Source organism: Homalodisca vitripennis, chromosome 8 (genome assembly GCF_021130785.1).
Source record: "Homalodisca vitripennis isolate AUS2020 chromosome 8, UT_GWSS_2.1, whole genome shotgun sequence".
NCBI lineage: Eukaryota > Metazoa > Arthropoda > Insecta > Hemiptera > Cicadellidae > Homalodisca > Homalodisca vitripennis.
The window spans coordinates 46252037-46271917 of NC_060214.1; the positions used below are offsets into that span (position 1 = coordinate 46252037).

A 19881-nucleotide genomic window follows, 5' to 3' on the forward strand; every position below is an offset into this window, starting at 1 on the left:
AAAACTATAAAAAACAATACGTTTATGGCAATATAATGAGCTCTGCGAAAAAAGAAAGCACATTTACTTCATACAACTCTGAAAGTGTCACCGCCATGTCGTGCTATACTGCAATTATTTTACTTAGGTTTTTATTTCAAACTACGTGGATATTTATAACTTAGAATTAAGTGTTAAGTGAAACAATTAGTAAGGTTCTTTCTTTGTTATAATTCAAGAAATCCAAAAAATTACCTCAAAAAATCTTACTTGTTGACGGATTAAATACAAATTCATATAATCAGCTTATCACATATTACAATTTATCTATGTTAAAATTATTTATTGTTGGTTTCATAACGCTGACAGGCATGTGAATCCTATATTCAAACCCATAGTACAATAAGTAATTGGTTATCGTATTATAGTTGCCAAATTAATCAGGAAAAGGCTCGGAAAAACATATCATCAGCAGGTTATGTTAAAAAAAACATACAGTTTAAGTTAGAGCCTTGAACAACCTTACATATTTCTTACAAACTTTCTGAATAATCTCTCTCTTGATGTGTTTATCCTGAGTTCTAAAATCTTTATCCAGGTGTGATCCAGCAAATAAGGTGAAATATAAAATAAGATGAGAGGAGATCTAAAGGGCGCAAGGATGTTTTTTATGAAAAGTTCATTGGGAACCACATTCTATTTATAGCACTGAATATCGTATTTTATTTTACCTTTTGAAAACTCATAACATTCATCTTAACCTACTCCATTCCAAGAAATATAAATGCACGAGAGACAACGAAAAACATTTTGATAGTATAATGCCTGAAATAACGCCATGATACAAATAGAATAAGGATTCTCGTTCCTGGAGGTGACTTGTTAAGACTAATTTCCCGCACCGTTCTATTGGTTAGTTCCACGCCGTGACGCTGGGATACGGTCAGACGACGCCGGCCGACGCCCTGCTGTCCCTCATGACAGTTCTGCGGGACCGAGGCGCCCCCTACCCTGGCGAGGGGGAACCAGTAGTCACACTTTTGCGCCGCGTGGTCGGTTACGTCAACGAGACATCTTCCTGGCAGGACCTTGTCAACTGTACCGATTTCTTCTACAGCGTGGTAAACAGCCTTCTCCAGCAGAGAAACTCCATTATCAACCACCAGGTGAGGTGATTGACATTTCTGTAAATCGTTAAAGCACAAATATCTACCATAATTTTGAATTTTTACTCAGCCAGTTTTTAAAGTCAATGCCTTATTAGTGAGATATTTTCCCTAATTAGAGACTATTATTATTACTGAAAAAAAATATTATTACCTTAAGGTGTAAACAGTTATAAAACTTAAAACTAAGCATGCGCAAGCATGAAATAAATATTAACATATCATAGTAACTATTGCAACTGTTGCTAACAGAACAAGATCCACGCCAAAAACACTCAAGCACATAGCCGAGGGTCTAGAGTGATTAAAGCAAGGTGCGAACCATGTAACTGCGAAGTTACAGTATTAATCAACAAATCCGTCCACAACACAGAATGTCCCCTTCTCTTGACACCTTATGAATAGGATATTACTATCCTTCAATCTATGACAAACTTTGGCCGAATAAGTTCAATATTTAAATTTAAATGAAGGATTATACAGATCTTCTAAAATAATTTGAAAGTTATTTATGTTTTTTTTTAAAGAATTTCGGAAAAGAAAAAACGGTTTAACAAAACAATGTTTTTTATCCTCAAGCAAAACAAGGCAGAAAAAGACTTGTAACAAATTCCCCAGTGGTATCGAACTTATTACGGTTCTATCATCAATCTCATGCCTAGGTGTCACGGTTTCTCTATATAATTTCAAAACTCAAAACCGATAGAACTAACTTTAATTGTGAACTTTGAGTTTAGCCCCAATTCAGCTTTCTCCTTTTCGCAGCGTTTGGAATCCGACGCTGTCACAGACATGACTTCTGAAATCTAGAGTCCACGTTAGTTTCTCTTGACATTGTAAGAACGACAAAGAAGCTCAAAAGAACTTTATACATATCATTTTGACGTCAGCGATACCTAGTTGGCAGGTGGAGTGGAGCTAAACTCAACATAATTTACATTGAATTAACTCTCACACCATAGCAAAGTTATTTAAAAATTTATAAATGTATAATTTTGTTTAATTGCCTCCGTTTATTAGTACAGCCAAACCGTGGGCATTAAATATTTTTAGCTAAACATTTTCTATGAAAAGCTTATGATTTGTATCCCAAAAGAATTTTAGATCGTGGTTTTTCAGACAAATTAAAAATCCAGTTACTTCTAATAGTTCTTTTAAATTAGCTGGAAGAAATTGGTAGACTTAATTTTACAGTTGAAATATTAGAAACTTATTTAATATGGAATTTTCCTCTAATACATTTCTTAATAACGGTCCGAAAACAAATAAACGGGTTAATATTGTTTAATAAATTTTTGAATTGTGAGTTTTCGTTTGAACGACTATCATGAAGTATAACAATGGCTGGTAAAATGTGCGATTTAATGTATATATATATGTGTGTGTGTGTGTGTGTGTGTGTGTGTGTGTGTGTGTGTGTGTGTGTACGCGCGCGCGCGCGTGTGTGTGTGTTTGTCAACTTTATATATATATATATATATATATATATATATAATATATATATATATATATAAATTGTCACGGAGCTGGCCGTCGCGCGGGCGGCTGCGGTGGCGGCCTGGCTGTTGACGTAAGGGACCGCCATAAAATCCTTCTGCGAGAGCCATCAACACCCTCATAAATGGCAGTCCTTTCTTCTGAATAGGCTGATGACAATAGAAAGTCTAGAGCAGTCTTCCTGGTAAAAGACTCACTGCCCATTGACTCCGGAATCTTCTAGACCTTCCAGAGCCCACCGGTATAGACCCTTCTAGCAAGAATGCTAGAGGGTTATATAAGGCCGTCTACTGGGGAGACGGGGGAGTTGTGAGTACCAGTGAGGCAGTGTAGTGAGTGTCGTGACACGGATCCTGTGATAGTGAGTGCCTGCGGAGATACTGCTGTGGGAATCGTCGCATCGTGGGATCGACCGGAAGATTCAGCGCAGTATTGGACAACTCCTGTGGAAGGATACGACACCGGGGAAACCGTAAGTAAATTGGACTTAAGCAGAAGAGACAGTAAAGCCACTATTGTTAATTAGCTATATTTGTGATTGCAAATAATATTAGTTTTGCAGAAGCCATCTTAGTCCATTTAGCAAATATTAATAATAGTAATTGTAATTATTGGAGTTGTAATTAATAGTAATAATTGTAAATAGTAATTTCTTTCAATTAAAGTAATTATTTGTCCTTATTGTAAATTAGCTTTAATAAACATTATTAAATGTAACCAATAATCGTGTTGCTTATTTGTAAAACCCACATAAGAATTATTTAGTTTGTAAAAACGTAACATTGGTGTCAGAAGTGGGATTGATTTGTTAAAGCAACACTTTAGATATTATTTATTATTTATTTATTGTATTAATATTATTTTAAAGTAATAATATAATAAAACGATGGCTTCTAGTGGGTTTAAGTTAGCAGATTTGAAAGTGGCTGATTTAAAACGGGAGTTAGAAGAAAGGGACTTAGATACTTCTGGACAAAAACAGTTTTAGCTAATAGACTTAAACAGGCGATGATAGAAGCAGGTGAAGATCCCGAAATATTAATTTTTGAAACTGAAGCAAGTAAGCTTACCAAAGTGTTACAAATCTAACTTAACTAAAACATTGGAAGAAAAATTAAATAGTAATAGGTAAAACATTGGAAAGAAAAAATTAAATAGTAATTGTGAAACACTTCAAAATGACTTGAAAAGTATGAAAGATGAATTAGCTACAGAGTTTAATTTAAAAATTTGTAGAGTTGAAGAGGAATTTAAAAAGCAACTAGAAGCAGGTATAAATGGTTGCCTCCAAACAATTAGAAGACAAGTTAAATGATTATTCAAAAGAATTTGGTGATAGAATTAGGATCTTAGAGGAAATAGCTCAGAGAAACAAGGGCTCAAAACCTGCACAGAATCCATTGTTAGCCCAGAAAGATGGAAAACCAGAATTAATTACGGAACCTCAGCTTAATTCATGTCCACCAATGAGTAATGCAGGGGTGCCAACCTTCGACGGTAAGATGACCTGGGAGGATTTTCGGACACTGTTCGAGACTGCTGCCGCCGTCCACCGTTGGCCGTCATCAACAAAAGCGTCCATGCTCTGCCTTTCGCTGCGTGGAGACGCGCTAAAGGTCCTGCAGACCGTGCCACCTGCGGAGCGCCAAAACTACGGAGAAACTGGTTAGACGACTGGAGATGCGGTTCGGACATAAGCACATGGAACTGGTCTACAGGTATCAACTCAGGAGTCGCCACCAGAAGTCCAATGAATCACTGCAGGAATTTGAAGCTGATATCGCACGACTTGTAAGAGGTGCTTACTCTACTTGTGATGAGGCTGTCCTGCTGCGAGAACTTAATCCATCGACAAATTCCTCGACGGCCTTCGAGACGCTGAAACACAGCAGGCTGTAAAGTTGGCTCGTCCTAAGACATTACACGAGGCGCTAACACAAGCACTAGAATTTTGAAGCAGTAAAACAGTCTGTGCAAGGACATGCACGTCTTCGAGGGGTCCTGCGTGGAAGAAGGTTTTAAGATAGAAGACGTAGTCCAGAGAGTGCTGGATGCGCTGAAGAACAGGAAGAAGGAAATCCGCTGCTGGAGTTGTGGAGAGTTGGGCCATCCCCGAAGCAAGTGCCCAGATAGAGCCTCTCGGGGGGCAGATGCAGGAAAACTAAAAAGGGTTGACAGGAAGGGGCAATTGTCAACCCAGCAAACTGAGGCCCCAGCCGACAGCATTATTGTGGCATCTTTGTCAGGACAGACTAACAGCTTCTACATAGATGGATTAGTCAACGGGAAGCCCAGAAGCCTTCTACTAGACACTGGGGCAACGATGACCATAGTAAATAGAGATGTTTTGTTCACCTCCCAATAAAGTCACTCCAACAACCTGGACGTTGAGGACTGCGGACTGGGGACTTGGCCAGTGTTCACGGGGAGACAGTTGCCCACCTTCTGCATCGGGAGTACATGCTTTAAACATCGCACTCTCGTCGCTAACATCGAGGAGGACGTTATACTCGGCATGGACGTAATGATGAAACTTGGCCTTCAATTAGACCTCAAGAAAGGGGTGACGACTGTTGGCGGAGAAGAAGTCGTCCTTCAGCTTAGAAAAAATCTTACTTCTTCGGTGCGGTTATTAAAAGATACCACACTGCCATCTCTCGTGCTCAGAAGATCGTGAGAGCAGAAGTCGACAGAACTGTACCGGAAGGACAGAACTTAATGTTAGACCCAGCTGTAAACGAAGAGGAGCTTGGCCGAGGTGTCCTTGTAGGAAGACACTGTTTCAATCTTCCAGGGAAGTTCCAGTCTGCATAATGAACTTAAACGACTATCCTGTTACTTTAAAACAAGGCAAGCTCTTAGGTACCTGTTACTCAGTTTCTTCTGTATCGCAATCTGTTAGACAGACAGCATCCTGCCACAAGAATCTTCCAGAAGACATAGCTAAATTTGTGAGAGATGCTTGCAAGGGAATGGACTTGGAACAAACTAAACAAGTAGCTAAGTTAATAACAGAGTACCAGGATGTTTTCGAAACTGCTACAGGGCCAAGAGGCAGGACGACTGTAGTTCAGCACAAGATAAATGTTTGGAGACGCACAACCAATCCGCCAAATTCCTAGGAGACTACCCTGGGCGAAGAGGGAGGAAGCTGAGCAAATAACAAAGGAGATGGAGCGAGATGGGGTGATCGAGCCTTCCAGCAGTCCATGGAATTCGCCGGTGGTACTAGTGAAGAAGAAGGATGGGACTTCTAGCTTCTGCGTGGACTACCGACTACTCAATAACGTCACCAAGAAGGACAGTTACCCTTTACCGCGGATCGACGACACACTGGATGCTCTGGGAGGCGGCAAGTTCTTCTCGACCCTGGACATGAAGAGTGGGTACTGGCAAAAAGAGATTGCTCCAGAGGACAAGGAGAAAACGGCATTTTTCCATAGGGAATGGAAACGGACTGTGGCAGTTCACCGTGATGCCTTTGGACTATGCAATGCACCAGCTACCTTCGAGAGATTAATGGAGAACGTGCTTAGAGGTCTAACTTGGGAAACCTGTCTAGTGTATCTGGATGATATCATAGTCATTGGAAAGACGTTTAAAGACCATCTTCCAGAACCTGGAAAAGATCTTTATAAGGCTTCGTTCTGCCAACTTGAAGCTTAACCTGAAGAAGTGCAACTTATTAAAAAATAAGGTAAACTATCTCGGACATGTAGTCTCGTCAGAAGGAGTCTCTGTGGATCCAGAGAAGTTACGAGCGATAAAGGAATGGCCCACACCACGTAACAAACATGAGTAAGAAGTTTCCTCGGGCTGTGCACCTATTACCGCCGCTTCGTGAAGGATTATGGCCGATATTGCTAAGCCACTGACCAAGCTCACGGAAGAACAGCGCAAGTTTGAATGGACCTCAGAGTCGAGTGAAGCATTTGGGATACTCAAGACTGCTCTCTGTAGTGCTCCGATCTTGGGATTCCCTCGCTTTGGAGAAAAGTTCATTGTCGACACTGACGCCAGCGACGTGGGCATAGGAGGAGTACTCTCGCAAGTTCAGGATGGCCAGGAAACCGTGGTAGCCTATTTCAGCAGAACACTATCTAAGGCCGAAAGGAATTACTGCGTCACAAGGAGGGAACTGCTAGCAGTCGTGAAGTCCCTAGAACACTTTCATAAATACCTCTATGGACAACCTTTCCATTTAAGGACAGATCACTCCGCCCCTGACTTGGCTACTGAACTTCAAGAACTTGGAGGGGCAGACAGCGCGATGAGTGCAGCGGCTTCAGGAGTACAACTTCACGTCTGAACACCGACAAGGGAAGAAACATTCCAACGCTGATGCTCTGTCACGTCGTCCTTGTCCAGAAGGCTGTAAGCACTGCTCCAAGGTAGAAGAAAAGAATCCTTCGGCAGGAGTACGTTGTGTCACCGTGGAGCCTGCTAGTGGATGGAAATGAGTGAACTTCGGAACGAGCAGCTAGGAGACACGGAGATCGGACCACTCCTGCGAGAGGTGGAAGCTGGAACTCGACCTAGTTGGGAAAGACATCGCGGCTAGAGATCACCTATACAAGAGCTACTGGGCACAGTGGGACTCTATGAAGATCAAGAACGGAGTACTAATAAGGATCTGGAAGCTCCTAACGGGAAGAGGAAAATCGAACAGATCGTACTCCCAAGAAGTAAGAGGAGGGAAGTCCTTATGGAGTTTGCATAACGGAGCGTCTGGAGGTCATCTTGGTGTCAACAAAGACAGTGGAAAAGTTGCGACAACGGTTTCTACTGGCTGCACCTTAGGGCTGATGTTGAGAAATGGTGCCGCCAATGTGATGTATGTGCTGGAAGCCGAGGGCCTCAAACAAGAAGTCGAGGCAGGATGCGGCAGTACAACGTTAGTTGGATCACCTTTCGAGAGGATCGCCATCGACATCGCTGGACCATTTCCCGTGACAGACGCAGGGAATAAATATCTCCTGGTGGCCATGGATTACTTCACGAAATGGCCAGAAGTATACGCCATACCAAACCAGGAGGCATCTACTGTGGCAGGATGCTTGGTGAAACGACTTCGTCTGCCGGTACGGGGTACCCCGTGAGCTACACAGCGACCAAGGGACGAACTTCGATTCTATCTTGATGAGGGATGTTCTTCAGCGTCTGGGAGTGCATAAGACACGGACAACCCCGCTTCACCCGCAATCCGATGGGATGGTTGAAAGATACATCAAGACTCTCGTCGGTCATCTCAGGAAAGTTGTCCTCCACCACCAGCGGGATTGGGAATAAGAAGGTGCCAGTTTTTCTGCTGGCCTACAGATCTTCTAGCCATGAAACAACTGGTGTTACCCCAGCAAGAATGGTCTTCGGAAGAGAACTTCGGCTACCAAGTGATCTCATGTTCGGCCTACCACCTGACAAGGAGAGGCCAGCGACTGACTTCGCCTCGGAACTCGTTGATCAATTGCACGACACTCACGAGTTTGCTCGCCAGCACCTGAAGGTCGCCAGTGACAAGATGAAGGCTCGCTACGACCGACAAGCCAACTCAGCTGGATTCCAGGAGAACAACTTGGTTTGGCTCTACAGTCCCCTGCGGAGGAAGGGAAGGTGCCCAAAGCTTCAACAGGACTGGATTGGACCTTATCGTGTGGTGACACGAATCAACGACGTGGTCTACCGAATCCAAAGACACCCAAGAGGCAAGATGCTCGTCGTCCACCTAGATCGTCTAGCGTCTTACCATAGTTCCAACACTGATCGGACGATCAGCCTTAAGGAGAGGGCAGTGTCACGGAGCTGGCCGTTCGCGCGGCGGCTGCGGTGGCGGCCTGGCTGTTGACGTAAGGGACCGCCATAAATCCTTCTGCGAGAGCCATCAACACCCTCATAAATGGCAGTCCTTTCTTCTGAATAGGCTGATGACAATAGAAAGTCTAGAGCAGTCTTCCTGGTAAAAGACTCACTGCCCATTGACTCCGGAATCTTCTAGACCTTCCAGAGCCCACCGGTATAGACCCTTCTAGCAAGAATGCTAGAGGGTTATATAAGGCCGTCTACTGGGGAGACGGGGGAGTTGTGAGTACCAGTGAGGCAGTGTAGTGAGTGTCGTGACACGGATCCTGTGATAGTGAGTGCCCTGCGGAGATACTGCTGTGGGAATCGTCGCATCGTGGGATCGACCGGAAGATTCAGCGCAGTATTGGACAACTCCTGTGGAAGGATACGACACCGGGGAAACCGTAAGTAAATTGGACTTAAGCAGAAGAGACAGTAAAGCCACTTGTTAATTAGCTATATTTGTGATTGCAAATAATATTAGTTTTGCAGAAGCCATCTTAGTCATTTAGCAAATATTAATAATAGTAATTGTAATTATTGGAGTTGTAATTAATAGTAATAATTGTAAATAGTTAATTTCTTTCAATTAAAGTAATTATTTGTCCTTATTGTAAATTACTTTAATAAAACATTATTAATTGTAACCAATAATCGTGTTGCTTATTTGTAAACCCACATAAGAATTATTTAGTTTGTAAAAACGTAACAATATTGTATATCTCATATATACTTATATATAGAACAGAATAGAATAAACTTTATTTCTCATAAAATATGCACACATTACAACATATTCAATACAAATATACAACAAATATAACTGCAAAGCACATACATAGCAAAATAATCATTCTGCATATCACGCGATTACAGAGCATATCAGTACTGGATGACCTTGACACATTACATTCATGCCACACATACATACATACATATACTGAGAAACAAAGTATTGGCCTCCAAGGCAAAGCCTGTTTTGAGGCATTTACATTATTCATAGAAATAAAAGAACTCGCAGTGATAGAACAACAATTATACATTTCCAAATATTATAACATAATCCTAACCAAAAACCATATTTCCAACAAAACTCATTCAGATTCATGCTTGCAAGATAAACAAATAAATCACACATACACTAATTATACAAAATAAATTATATATTATAATCCTCATTATGTCTACATCTATTTTAAACAAATACTATCCATTGTACAATTTCCTACACCCACATATACATTAATTCCCTATCAACCAACAATACAACATTTCATACATAACTCACAATACAAAGAAAAAAATACTATTATTTAAGCATTATTGTTTATTATTAAACCATGGCCATTAACAGTGCATATCCCTCCCACTAGTTTTGTACAATAAAAATGGACATCAAAACAGTACATAAAATATATTTAAAAACATTTAATTTACATTTAATAAACATTCAACATTCTGCAATGTATAAGCGACAGACTACTAATTTGACTAGCTAATTCATTAAAAAATTTTGGTGCTAAAAATGAATATTTTTTTAAAAGAAGATGTTTGTTGGCATTGGTGCGGTATAACTGTCAGCATTCCTCAATCTCAATTTATATTCATTCCTTTCTTTACTATTTTTGCTTCTTATATAAAATAATTTTAGTACCTTGTACATATACATGTAACTGAGAGGTAGAATCTTCAATTCCAAAAAAACAGGGAAAAGATGACTCTGTTACTCTCTGTTTTCAATATTATTCTTATAAAATGTTTTTGCATTGTAATTACAGATTTAAGAATTGATATGTACGTCCCTCCCCAACACGAGATCGCATAATCAATCCTACTGTGGACTAAGGAAACTTATAACATTCTCAAGAGTTTTTCATCACAAATATTCCTCAAAAAACAAAAGATTCTAATTACACATACAGTATATATAATATAATATATAATTAGTTTTTTAATAGTCGTTGGCAACATTTTACACCAAATTACTGTATTACTTTAAAAGATCTGTAACCCGATTAATGTGGAATTTCCTAATTTTCTGGTTACAAATAAACGTTGAAATAGTAATTATTTAATATTATTTATTACTTTTCATTTGTTATATCAAATGAAGTCTTAGTTTTTGTAGGAGTACATGATTCCGAAATTTTATTTTTCTAAGTTTTATTTGTTTGATAATCGCCTAAGTTCTGAAACATTAGCATTGATTCTGACAAAATATTTGATGGTCTAGTTTTTTATAACTTACAAATCTATATGTTTAAGTCTAGAGATAAAATAAGTAAATTTTGACTTAAATTCTGTTATTTAAGCTCTACTAATTTCTTTGTCTCTAACTCTCAAATCACGCATCTATAATATTTCATCCGAGATTATAGCAATGAGAAACTGAGGAAAGTATTCTATAATATTTATTAATCTTCTCTTTGATCGAAATCTATTTTATACAGAAAGTGGAAGAACTTCAGCAGGTAGTCAGCCAGTGGTCGTTACTGTGGGGGTCTCAGCCAGGGACGGCCTCTTCACATCTCGCCTATGATTCTCTAGTCGTAGAGCTTTTCCGTTACGATACTGGCGCTGTGCGACGCACCGCCACTCTCTCCTTGCCAAAGCCTACTGTCAGGTGAGCCTTTACTCCGCAGCAGACAGAAATGTTATTTTCTTCATTTTGTAAATTAGGTTATAATGTAACAATATTGCTGTGTTCTACATCTAAAACAGGCGTTCTTACATTATCCTCATGGTTGTACTGTACATAAAAGACGATTGCCGAACGTTTTTGAAGATGTGAAATATGACAATAAGTATCACCTTTTATTCATCAGAGGAGATGTAAAAATACTTTTTCCGCAAGCAACCCACAAAATACCAATGTTTTTAAAAGAAAAAGACTATTTACGCTATTGTGTAATTTACAAATGTCATACTCGTATTACAATTTGACTTCATATTAAAAGACAAAACATTCCACTCATGTCTTATTTTCAGACTCAAAATTACATTTCCCTTAGATTCAGGGATGATATACAAAATCGGTATAAATTTAGATACATGAGGGATCATTTTTATTATTTTCACATTTATATGATTTTTAAATGTGTATCAGTTTGGTTAAATCTGTGAACAAACGCTGTCATGAATGTTCTCTGCTTATTACGATTTTGACATGTAAGTATATATAAACATATTACATTATAAATGTAATACATATTTTGAAGTTTATGTCCTTAGAAATTTAGCAAGTAATAATATTATATACATTTCGTTGTTTATACTAAAGACCGTTTCCCACCGGCCTTCCTAAAGGTTCCTAAATCACTCGACTATTTCCAGCTACCCGGTCTGGTACTCCAGCAGACTCTCCCTCCCTCTGGAAGCCACGAAGCGCAGTCACAATTTCAGCTCCAGCGTGGCTGTCGTCACCTACCACCGGCTCTCGGAGTTCCTGCCTCAGCGCTACTCTCAACTGCTAGAGTCAGTTATTCACCTACTATTTTACTTTCAATCCATATTTATTAAATGCAAATGATTATTTTCATTGACTGAACGTTGGTAAAGATGTAAGAATTTTGTTGACATGATTGTTTGTCTATCTGCAGGACACCCGATGAACGAATGAGGCATAATGCATAGACGTAACATTTTGCATAGTTTACAGTTTACACTGAGAACATGAATTAATAAAAAATCCAGGTTTTCAGATTACTGAAAGGATCTTAAATTAAGTTTTAAAACTACTGCTAATAAGTTGTTTCGAGAACATGAATTTTTTGAAACTACTTGTGTAACAATTGCTAAATACTACGTGTTTTCTTACTTTGTATAATATTCTATTGATACAGGCATATTGACCATGTCACTACACGATAACGGCCAATTCTAAATATATCATATAATGGTCTTTAATTATTTGTCATTATATGAAGTTAATTAATGTGTAATTAAAATTCGTTTACAGTGTATTCACATAAGGGACTATTAATTACAAAAATAATCCAGTTTTTTACTTTGCCAACTTTATTGATGTTGATTAGATTTTCACTTTATAACTCGGTTTACATGGGTTATATTTATATGAACACACTTCATACTAACCTCCGTTAAAATATTTAATTTTGTTCTTTATAGAAATATATTCATATCAGAACCTTGATCAGGCATCCAGACTTAACCACGATTTCAGGGACTGTAGTTCAAGTTAGAGATTGCAAATTATCATATTGCAGTATATAAAAGGAAAAGTGTGCCATTTTATTTTTAGATCATTCCAAAACATTATAAGATCGAGGTGACTGATTCTCTGTGCTGACAGGAACGGAAGTGAGGTCCAGTATGAGGTCGCATCTTCTCTAGTCTCAGTGACAGCCCGGGGCCCGCTACCAAAGCCTCCCCAGTTAGAACTCTATGGCACGCCCAGGCCGGGGTGGCAACTACTTTGTGGTCTTACTCGATCTCCAAGCCTCTTGTGGAACATCACTGCCTGTAAAAGTACTCAGCAGGCTGCCAACCTTACAATGTGCTTTTGCCCTCACCTTGGAACCTACGCAACACTTCTCGTCAAGGTCATTAATGTGGTACGTATATTTGTCATTCGTATTTCAATAACAGTATGTGTGCGGCATGACAAATAAAGTTCATTTAGTTCAAAAACATTGTGCTTGGTATTAAATCACTATAACATATATTTTGTTATTGTTGCTGTTAGTGTACAAAGCCAACACTAGTCAAGAAAACTCCCCAATATAACACCAACCTTTCTTTGTTTCTTTAATGGAAGCATATTTTATTAGAATATACTTGAATCAATGTTATACTTAATTTTGACATGGTTGATAAAGTATCTTTTTTAAATTTTGAATCTGGATAAAATTTTTTCAGCAACTATCATTTTATGGGCAGAGGAAAAACTTTTCAGAGAAAGTGAAAAGAAAAATTATAAGAACAATATGTACTCACTTAATGTTAAAAGTGAAGGAATGTATCAATTAACATTCAAAAAAATCCGTAATTTTGTGATTATACCAACGAGTGTTAATATTTTAATTTTAGTTCATTATTAAAACTGACATATTTTAAATGTTGACAAAACGTAACAAGATCATGAAGTTACTTATAAAAGTTATAAAGACTTAAATATATTTCCTAAAGTACCTCAATAAAATATTTATTTTACATATATCTATTTAATTTTAGTTGGATGTTTTTTTGCTTCAGTACATTTGCGACTTATCATGATAGTATCACGACTTACTTTCATGTACAACAATAATAATTACGAAACATAATGTGGTATTATTATTACTGAAAATATGCCTTTACTTTAAATTTTTGCAGCAAATAAACATTTAAGTGTACCGACTGAGCTTGCGGAAACATATAAAAGTAATTAATGTTTAATTATTAAAATTTATTTTAACCTTTGAGTGTTAATATATTTCTTCTCTTATCTCATGAGTTTTATTCATGTCTTGGTAAAGGTCTAGGTTACTATTGGGCAAACAAGAAGATCTAGTTTCTTAGGAAAACTTTTAGACATTTTTTTTATAAAAATATAAAAAAATGACGTATAAAACTTCACATTAACATTATTAAATCTTAAGTTGAAATGACCAGACTAATATAAATATTTTATACTAAATAATTAATAATTTTATCGACTCTTTCCGCGTTTCCTATGCATTACATTATAATTATGACAGTGATTTACGTTTGTTTCCAATTGTCCCAGAGCGAGGCACAACCCAGAAGGATATCCCCACGAGTGTTGCTGGTCGGCTGTGTCTGCTGCCTGGTACAGTCGCTGCTCACACTGTCCTTGCTGGTGCTGCGCTGGTACCGTCACAGCAACTGCCTGCTGTTCCTCAAGCTACAGTGCTGTGCCGCCACTGCTGTCGCTATGCTGGCCTTCGTCTTCGCTACCAGCCGGAATCTCCATCAGGTCAGCAAAATATGTCATCATTAAATAAAATTTAACAACGTTCTTGCTCAAAGGCTTAGACAGTTTTGGTTGAAACGTAACGAACAAGGAGAGCTCTCCATGAAAAGGGCACCGCAGTTATAAAGTATGAGTAAAATTTACTCGAAGCAGTTTCGGTGTCACGCCTTTCTCTATACTCGTTAAATTCACTTAAACCTGAAGAGGAATATCTTTGACACTGTTTTTATATTAACCTGCTATCAAAAAGGAATACAGTAAGGGGAAAGTTCCAGGCGGATTTGTAGCACTAGCAAATTCATATACCGTACAATATAAAATTATAGGGGGTGAGCAACGTGTTATTGCTCTCCTAGCCGATATTACCATATGAGTTTAAAAAAAAAATATGGTTTGCCTGTAAAGTCGGTTTTACGGGCGAAGATTTTTACGTGACAACGTCTTTTTCTCGGTAGAATATTTAATTGATATGAATATTATTAAATTGCACAATAGGAACAAGGAATTGAATGAAAATAAGAATTGCACAAATTTTAACTATAGAAATATATTTTTGTTTACTAAAACATTGTACATAATTTGAAATTTATTAAAATTTGTTATTGTAAAATGGTAAAGTTGAATAAAACATTTACTAAAATTGGAATTTGAAATTCTTGCTAAACACAGTTAAATTCTAACTTCCGCGCGTGGTGATTGGTCGGTTTAGTTTCGTTTTGTTTGGTCGCACTGTTATGACAGGTTAGAGGTTTATAATTTGTTGTTTTAAATGTTTTGACTAGCAATATGCGCTGTTTCTTCTCAATCGACTGAATTACGATTGATTGCAGGTTTAAAAAATTTTTTTTTTTTTCCCCACCCCCCCCCCCCCCCACCCCCCCCCCCCCCCACCCCCCCCCCCCCCCACCCCCCCCCCCCCCCACCCCCCCCCCCCCCCACCCCCCCCCCCCCCATTACTTTTTCCCATGCCCTACTCCCTAATTTCAAAAGCATTAAAATACATTAAAAATTCACATTGAAGACACTCCCTAAAAACAGATTCACACTATCTTGTTTTTTATGTTCAATCTAACATTATATTGGGTACTATCCAAAATTTTGTTTCTTATAGTTGCTCTCTTGGCAAGTATTGTCAGTAGCTTTTTCTGACGACAGGAAAAAAAAACTTAAAATCATCTCTGATCTCTATTTAACCCCTGGTGACTATTTTGGTCCGTAACAGACACCAAAACCAAATCCTCATTCTGTTTCTAATAAAGAAGTGTTATATAAAAAGTTTTAAGAATTGTATTATTGGTGCTGTCTATCATGATGTGAAGCATGTAACAGAAACTGCCAGGAACACATCATATAACACTAAATAACTAAGGAAACAATGACCGGAAAGAACACAATACAATCGTTAATTAACTGTAAATAAAACAGCAATCGTCCCACATTGTGGTCACATCAATTAATCAATGTTTGTTTCACTGAACATTTCATGAAAGAGGAATGTAACACTGTGTGAAGAATGCCTGTGACAACGTCACTGATCACTACAGTCTGGCATTGTGCCTTTGTGTTAGGTAAATCGACTATTAAATTAGGTTTTATTTGACTGTGATTAAATTTTGTATTATTATCTTTGACGGTTAGTTTTATTACTAACAATTTTCAAGTAGATTCAAATGTTATAAATTTAGATTTCATTGATAATTAACTATAGACAGATCAAATAGCAAGACTCGAAAAGAAAACATATTTGTGGTGACATATATTTTTAAACTCTGTTAACTTTCATAACCATGTACATTTTTATTGACAAACTTATAGCATAACAACAGATCTAAACTAATCCTAAAACTCAGAGAGACACGACTATTAGATTTGTATTTAGCTGTAATTAAATATTACATGTCGAGGTCTCTCAGCTCCTTGCATTATCAGTCACTGTATAATAGGTTTATATATAGTTACATAAATCGATGTTTCGTTGAAAATTATTAGTAAAAGGCAAGTTAAACTGGACGAATCAAAGTATTTCTAATGACACACAGTTCAGTTTAATATGTCTTTTAAATTTTAATAGTCCTGTTAACTGCCAACAAATTAAAAAAAAGAGAGCTCTAGACAGATCACTGGATTTCCTGCTTACATTCTAGGGATTCAAACGCTCTTGTTAATATCAAGGATCTGTATTATTTTTATTACTGGCTGTGACCCCTTGGTGTTGATTTAAGGAAACGCCGTCAGTTTCGTATTTAAAATATTAAATTACTTCACACCAATATTCCAAAAGTTAAAGCTTTGGCAATGGTGGCAGATAAGGCGTATACAACTTGAATTTTTTTTGTGTCGAGTTATTAGCTTGTATCAAACTTTAAATTTGTGACAAAAATAATAATTAAAATTAATTTTTTTGAAACTTCGTAAATACCTATTACTAATACAATTTATTACGAGAATATATTTATGGATAATAGATAAATAACAAGAATGTTGAGACAATAAAGTTTATAATCTGTAAAGAATTTTACGGATTAATAACATTCTTATAGAACAAAATAAAGTTTAATAGTTTGAATACTATTGTCATCTAATATAAATAAATTGGTTGCCTTAATTAACATTTATAGTTTTCTATATGTAAATGTATAATAAAGATTGCAGTGAACATGTTCCATCGTAAGTATCTCAAATTTATTTTCGTGTAACCAACAGGAGCCAAACCAAAAGTATTGTTTCATAAACATTATTATATACGAGTATAAAAACCTTACTTATCTTACGATTCAGCCTAACTTTTCAGGATGTATTATTATTTTAAAAGTTTACATTTAGCAAAGTCTCATTTACAAATATTTAATTGTTTTTAATGACCCATTTAAAATTTGTACATATGTCAAGTATTATATTTGGAAAAGTATACTCGTTGTATTTTCACTGGTTCGAGTGTAACGTCTTTGTGTTCTTATCTCTTGTGTAATGACATCGCTGTGGTTCATTCTTTCCAGTCTGGACTTTATATAGTTTGTTAGCTATCACTATATAATTATTTCAACGTTCAGTGTAAGTCTAATGACACATGTTCTAGGTTTTATTGCCCTAGGGTTCTTTTAAATTGAAGAAGAGGATGGTATAACCTCTCGAAACGTAATTTTATGCTTTTTATGTAACATACATAGAAAATGTCAGATATAATATTACCTTTCAAATCTACTCAGTGCTAACCCACATACAAGAAGGTTTTGTAGTTTATTCTTGTTTTATGTTAATAATCTTGTTACATTGCATAACGTTGTAAGGTGATATTATAAGACTCGTACATAATTTCCACCCACAGTGTAACTGTTTATGTTACTGCAGCGATGACTGGATACTTTGGTTCCTTGCCAGTGCTTTTCATACAATATGTTTATATATGTAACTCAAATGCATCGTTATTTGTTACTAATCCATTTCTGGCAGGCATGTTTTACTTGTGTAACCATTTTTTGAATCCTGATAGAATTCATGTGAATTATTTGCTAATTCGTAAAACACCCTCTACCAAGTTATACTTGTTTCCATTGCTATAATCCTAGTTGATAATAAATAGTAATTATTTATTATTTAATTTTTTATTTCTTAATGGACAATTAGTATTACCAAGTTATGGATTTGCTAAATTTTACAAATTTTGTCGGTGTGGTCTATTTATAAAATTTAGAATTATAAAAGTTTATTTCTTAATACTGAGTGGGGTAGTTAAAAATTAATATAATATTACTACATATAAAACATAATTTATTCTATAATACATCAAACATGATATTGCAACAGTAACCAATCCGTAAGCAATAGCAAATGGACACCCTGCCTTCCAAAAAAAACCTACAACGGTGGCAACATGAAAACCATAGATCCTTATTTTTGTTTAAGGTTCAATCGCCTTCAGGACTCGGTTACCGCTATGGCCTCTTTTCGACGCGTTGGGTGGAATTGTTAAATTTTACATGTTTTATATACATGAGTCAATACAGAACTGTGCTTGCGAATGCTTGCACCTGTAACAGATGTAGATTTTGTGTAATTCGTCGAGAATATATAAATTATCATACAATTCGTGCCAGTACATCAATCTTTGTGTGAATCCTGTACGAAATATCATAGTTTCCCCAACAATTTCGCGCGGGGTCCTTTCAATCGTGTGGAATCAATCTGAGATGAGCATTTAGGATACCAATGATTTTATAATCCTTTCTCATGTATTTATATCTAGTAATACCTTCGCCGGAGACAAAAAAAATACACATACAAAAATGTTTCCTAAAATATTTAGTGTTGAAAAAATTTGAAATGAAAGTTAATTTTAATTAAAATATACATGCTTTCCAATTCATAGCTAAATTAATTCAAAAGATATTACGCTGATTAATAGGGTTTCCTGACTGAGCCAAATCCAATTGAGGAACAAGTACCTTTATAAAACTCTACCTTTTTCATAAACAAATAAACCTATAAAACGTTACTGAATGACTTCATAATACGTAACGAAAGTTCTACCCGATCAAGTTACCCTCATTATACGCCTAACTATGTTACATATAAAAATATAAAATAGTTTACGAGAATGAAGAGAAATTGTACCAGCCATTGAAGATCAGCCAAATTCAGTGTAAGGACATGAAATAATCATATATATTATTCTTAAATTTGTATAAATGAGGTTTCATGCAGAACATATGCAAACGACATATTTCTCGAGATTTCTCACAGATAGCTCGTTAAAAATGTGATGATTTTAAAATGTTATATAACTGTACTTTACAATCTCATCAAACATTAGGTAGGCTAATCATAAGTAAAGCTTTATGCAGAATTCCATGTTCATAGGACTGTTCGTGCTGTAGATATTGCCCAAAAGACAAAAAGCTATACATTATCTAGTCCCTTGAGTGATAAATATTTTATATTTATTTAAAATTAGGTTTGTAAGTAACGAAATGGCTTTTAATTGGGCAAATTATACATAAAAAATGAAAAATATATTGAAAGCAGAATTTTAAAAAGCAAATATGACCGAATTAACACTTATACATATTCAACAAGGCAGAATAGATTGAGGATTATTACATGAACATAAATCTGGGCTTTTAGAGAGTAAAAATAAGAGGAAAGCCGTGTGATTATCGGTTCTCCACGGCCCCAGGCTCCATTCTGATTGGTCATGATCAAAATAGTCTTATCAGCACAATAGCACGGCAGAGTAAACAGCTCACATAGAGAGAACTACTATCCACTTTTATCACAAAGCATCAACACAAGTCTACTAGAATTATATAAAATTAAAAATGTGTTTTATGACAGGATCATCTGTAAGTAAAATTTAGCCTAAACTTGACGAGAGTTTGAGAGGGGGGGAGTCAGACACGTCGATAGGAAATCGGGCTATCAAAGCGCAGCACGAGGGAGAAGCCCAAATGAAAATTCCCGTTGGTTTAC

The 19881-nt window shown here is 36.8% G+C and overlaps 1 protein-coding gene across 1 annotated transcript in view; it reads left to right on the forward strand.

Moving 5' to 3' along the window:
• Positions 1-19662, forward strand: part of LOC124368138 — a 78288-nt gene extending 58626 nt beyond the window's left edge. The window contains exons 16-21 of the mRNA XM_046825414.1: positions 897-1145; positions 10931-11103; positions 11814-11954; positions 12793-13054; positions 14209-14418; positions 19537-19662. Coding sequence (XP_046681370.1) covers positions 897-1145; positions 10931-11103; positions 11814-11954; positions 12793-13054; positions 14209-14418; positions 19537-19662 — 1161 coding nt within the window. The remainder of the gene's footprint in view (positions 1-896; positions 1146-10930; positions 11104-11813; positions 11955-12792; positions 13055-14208; positions 14419-19536) is intronic.
• The last annotated feature ends 219 nt before the right edge of the window (positions 19663-19881 follow it).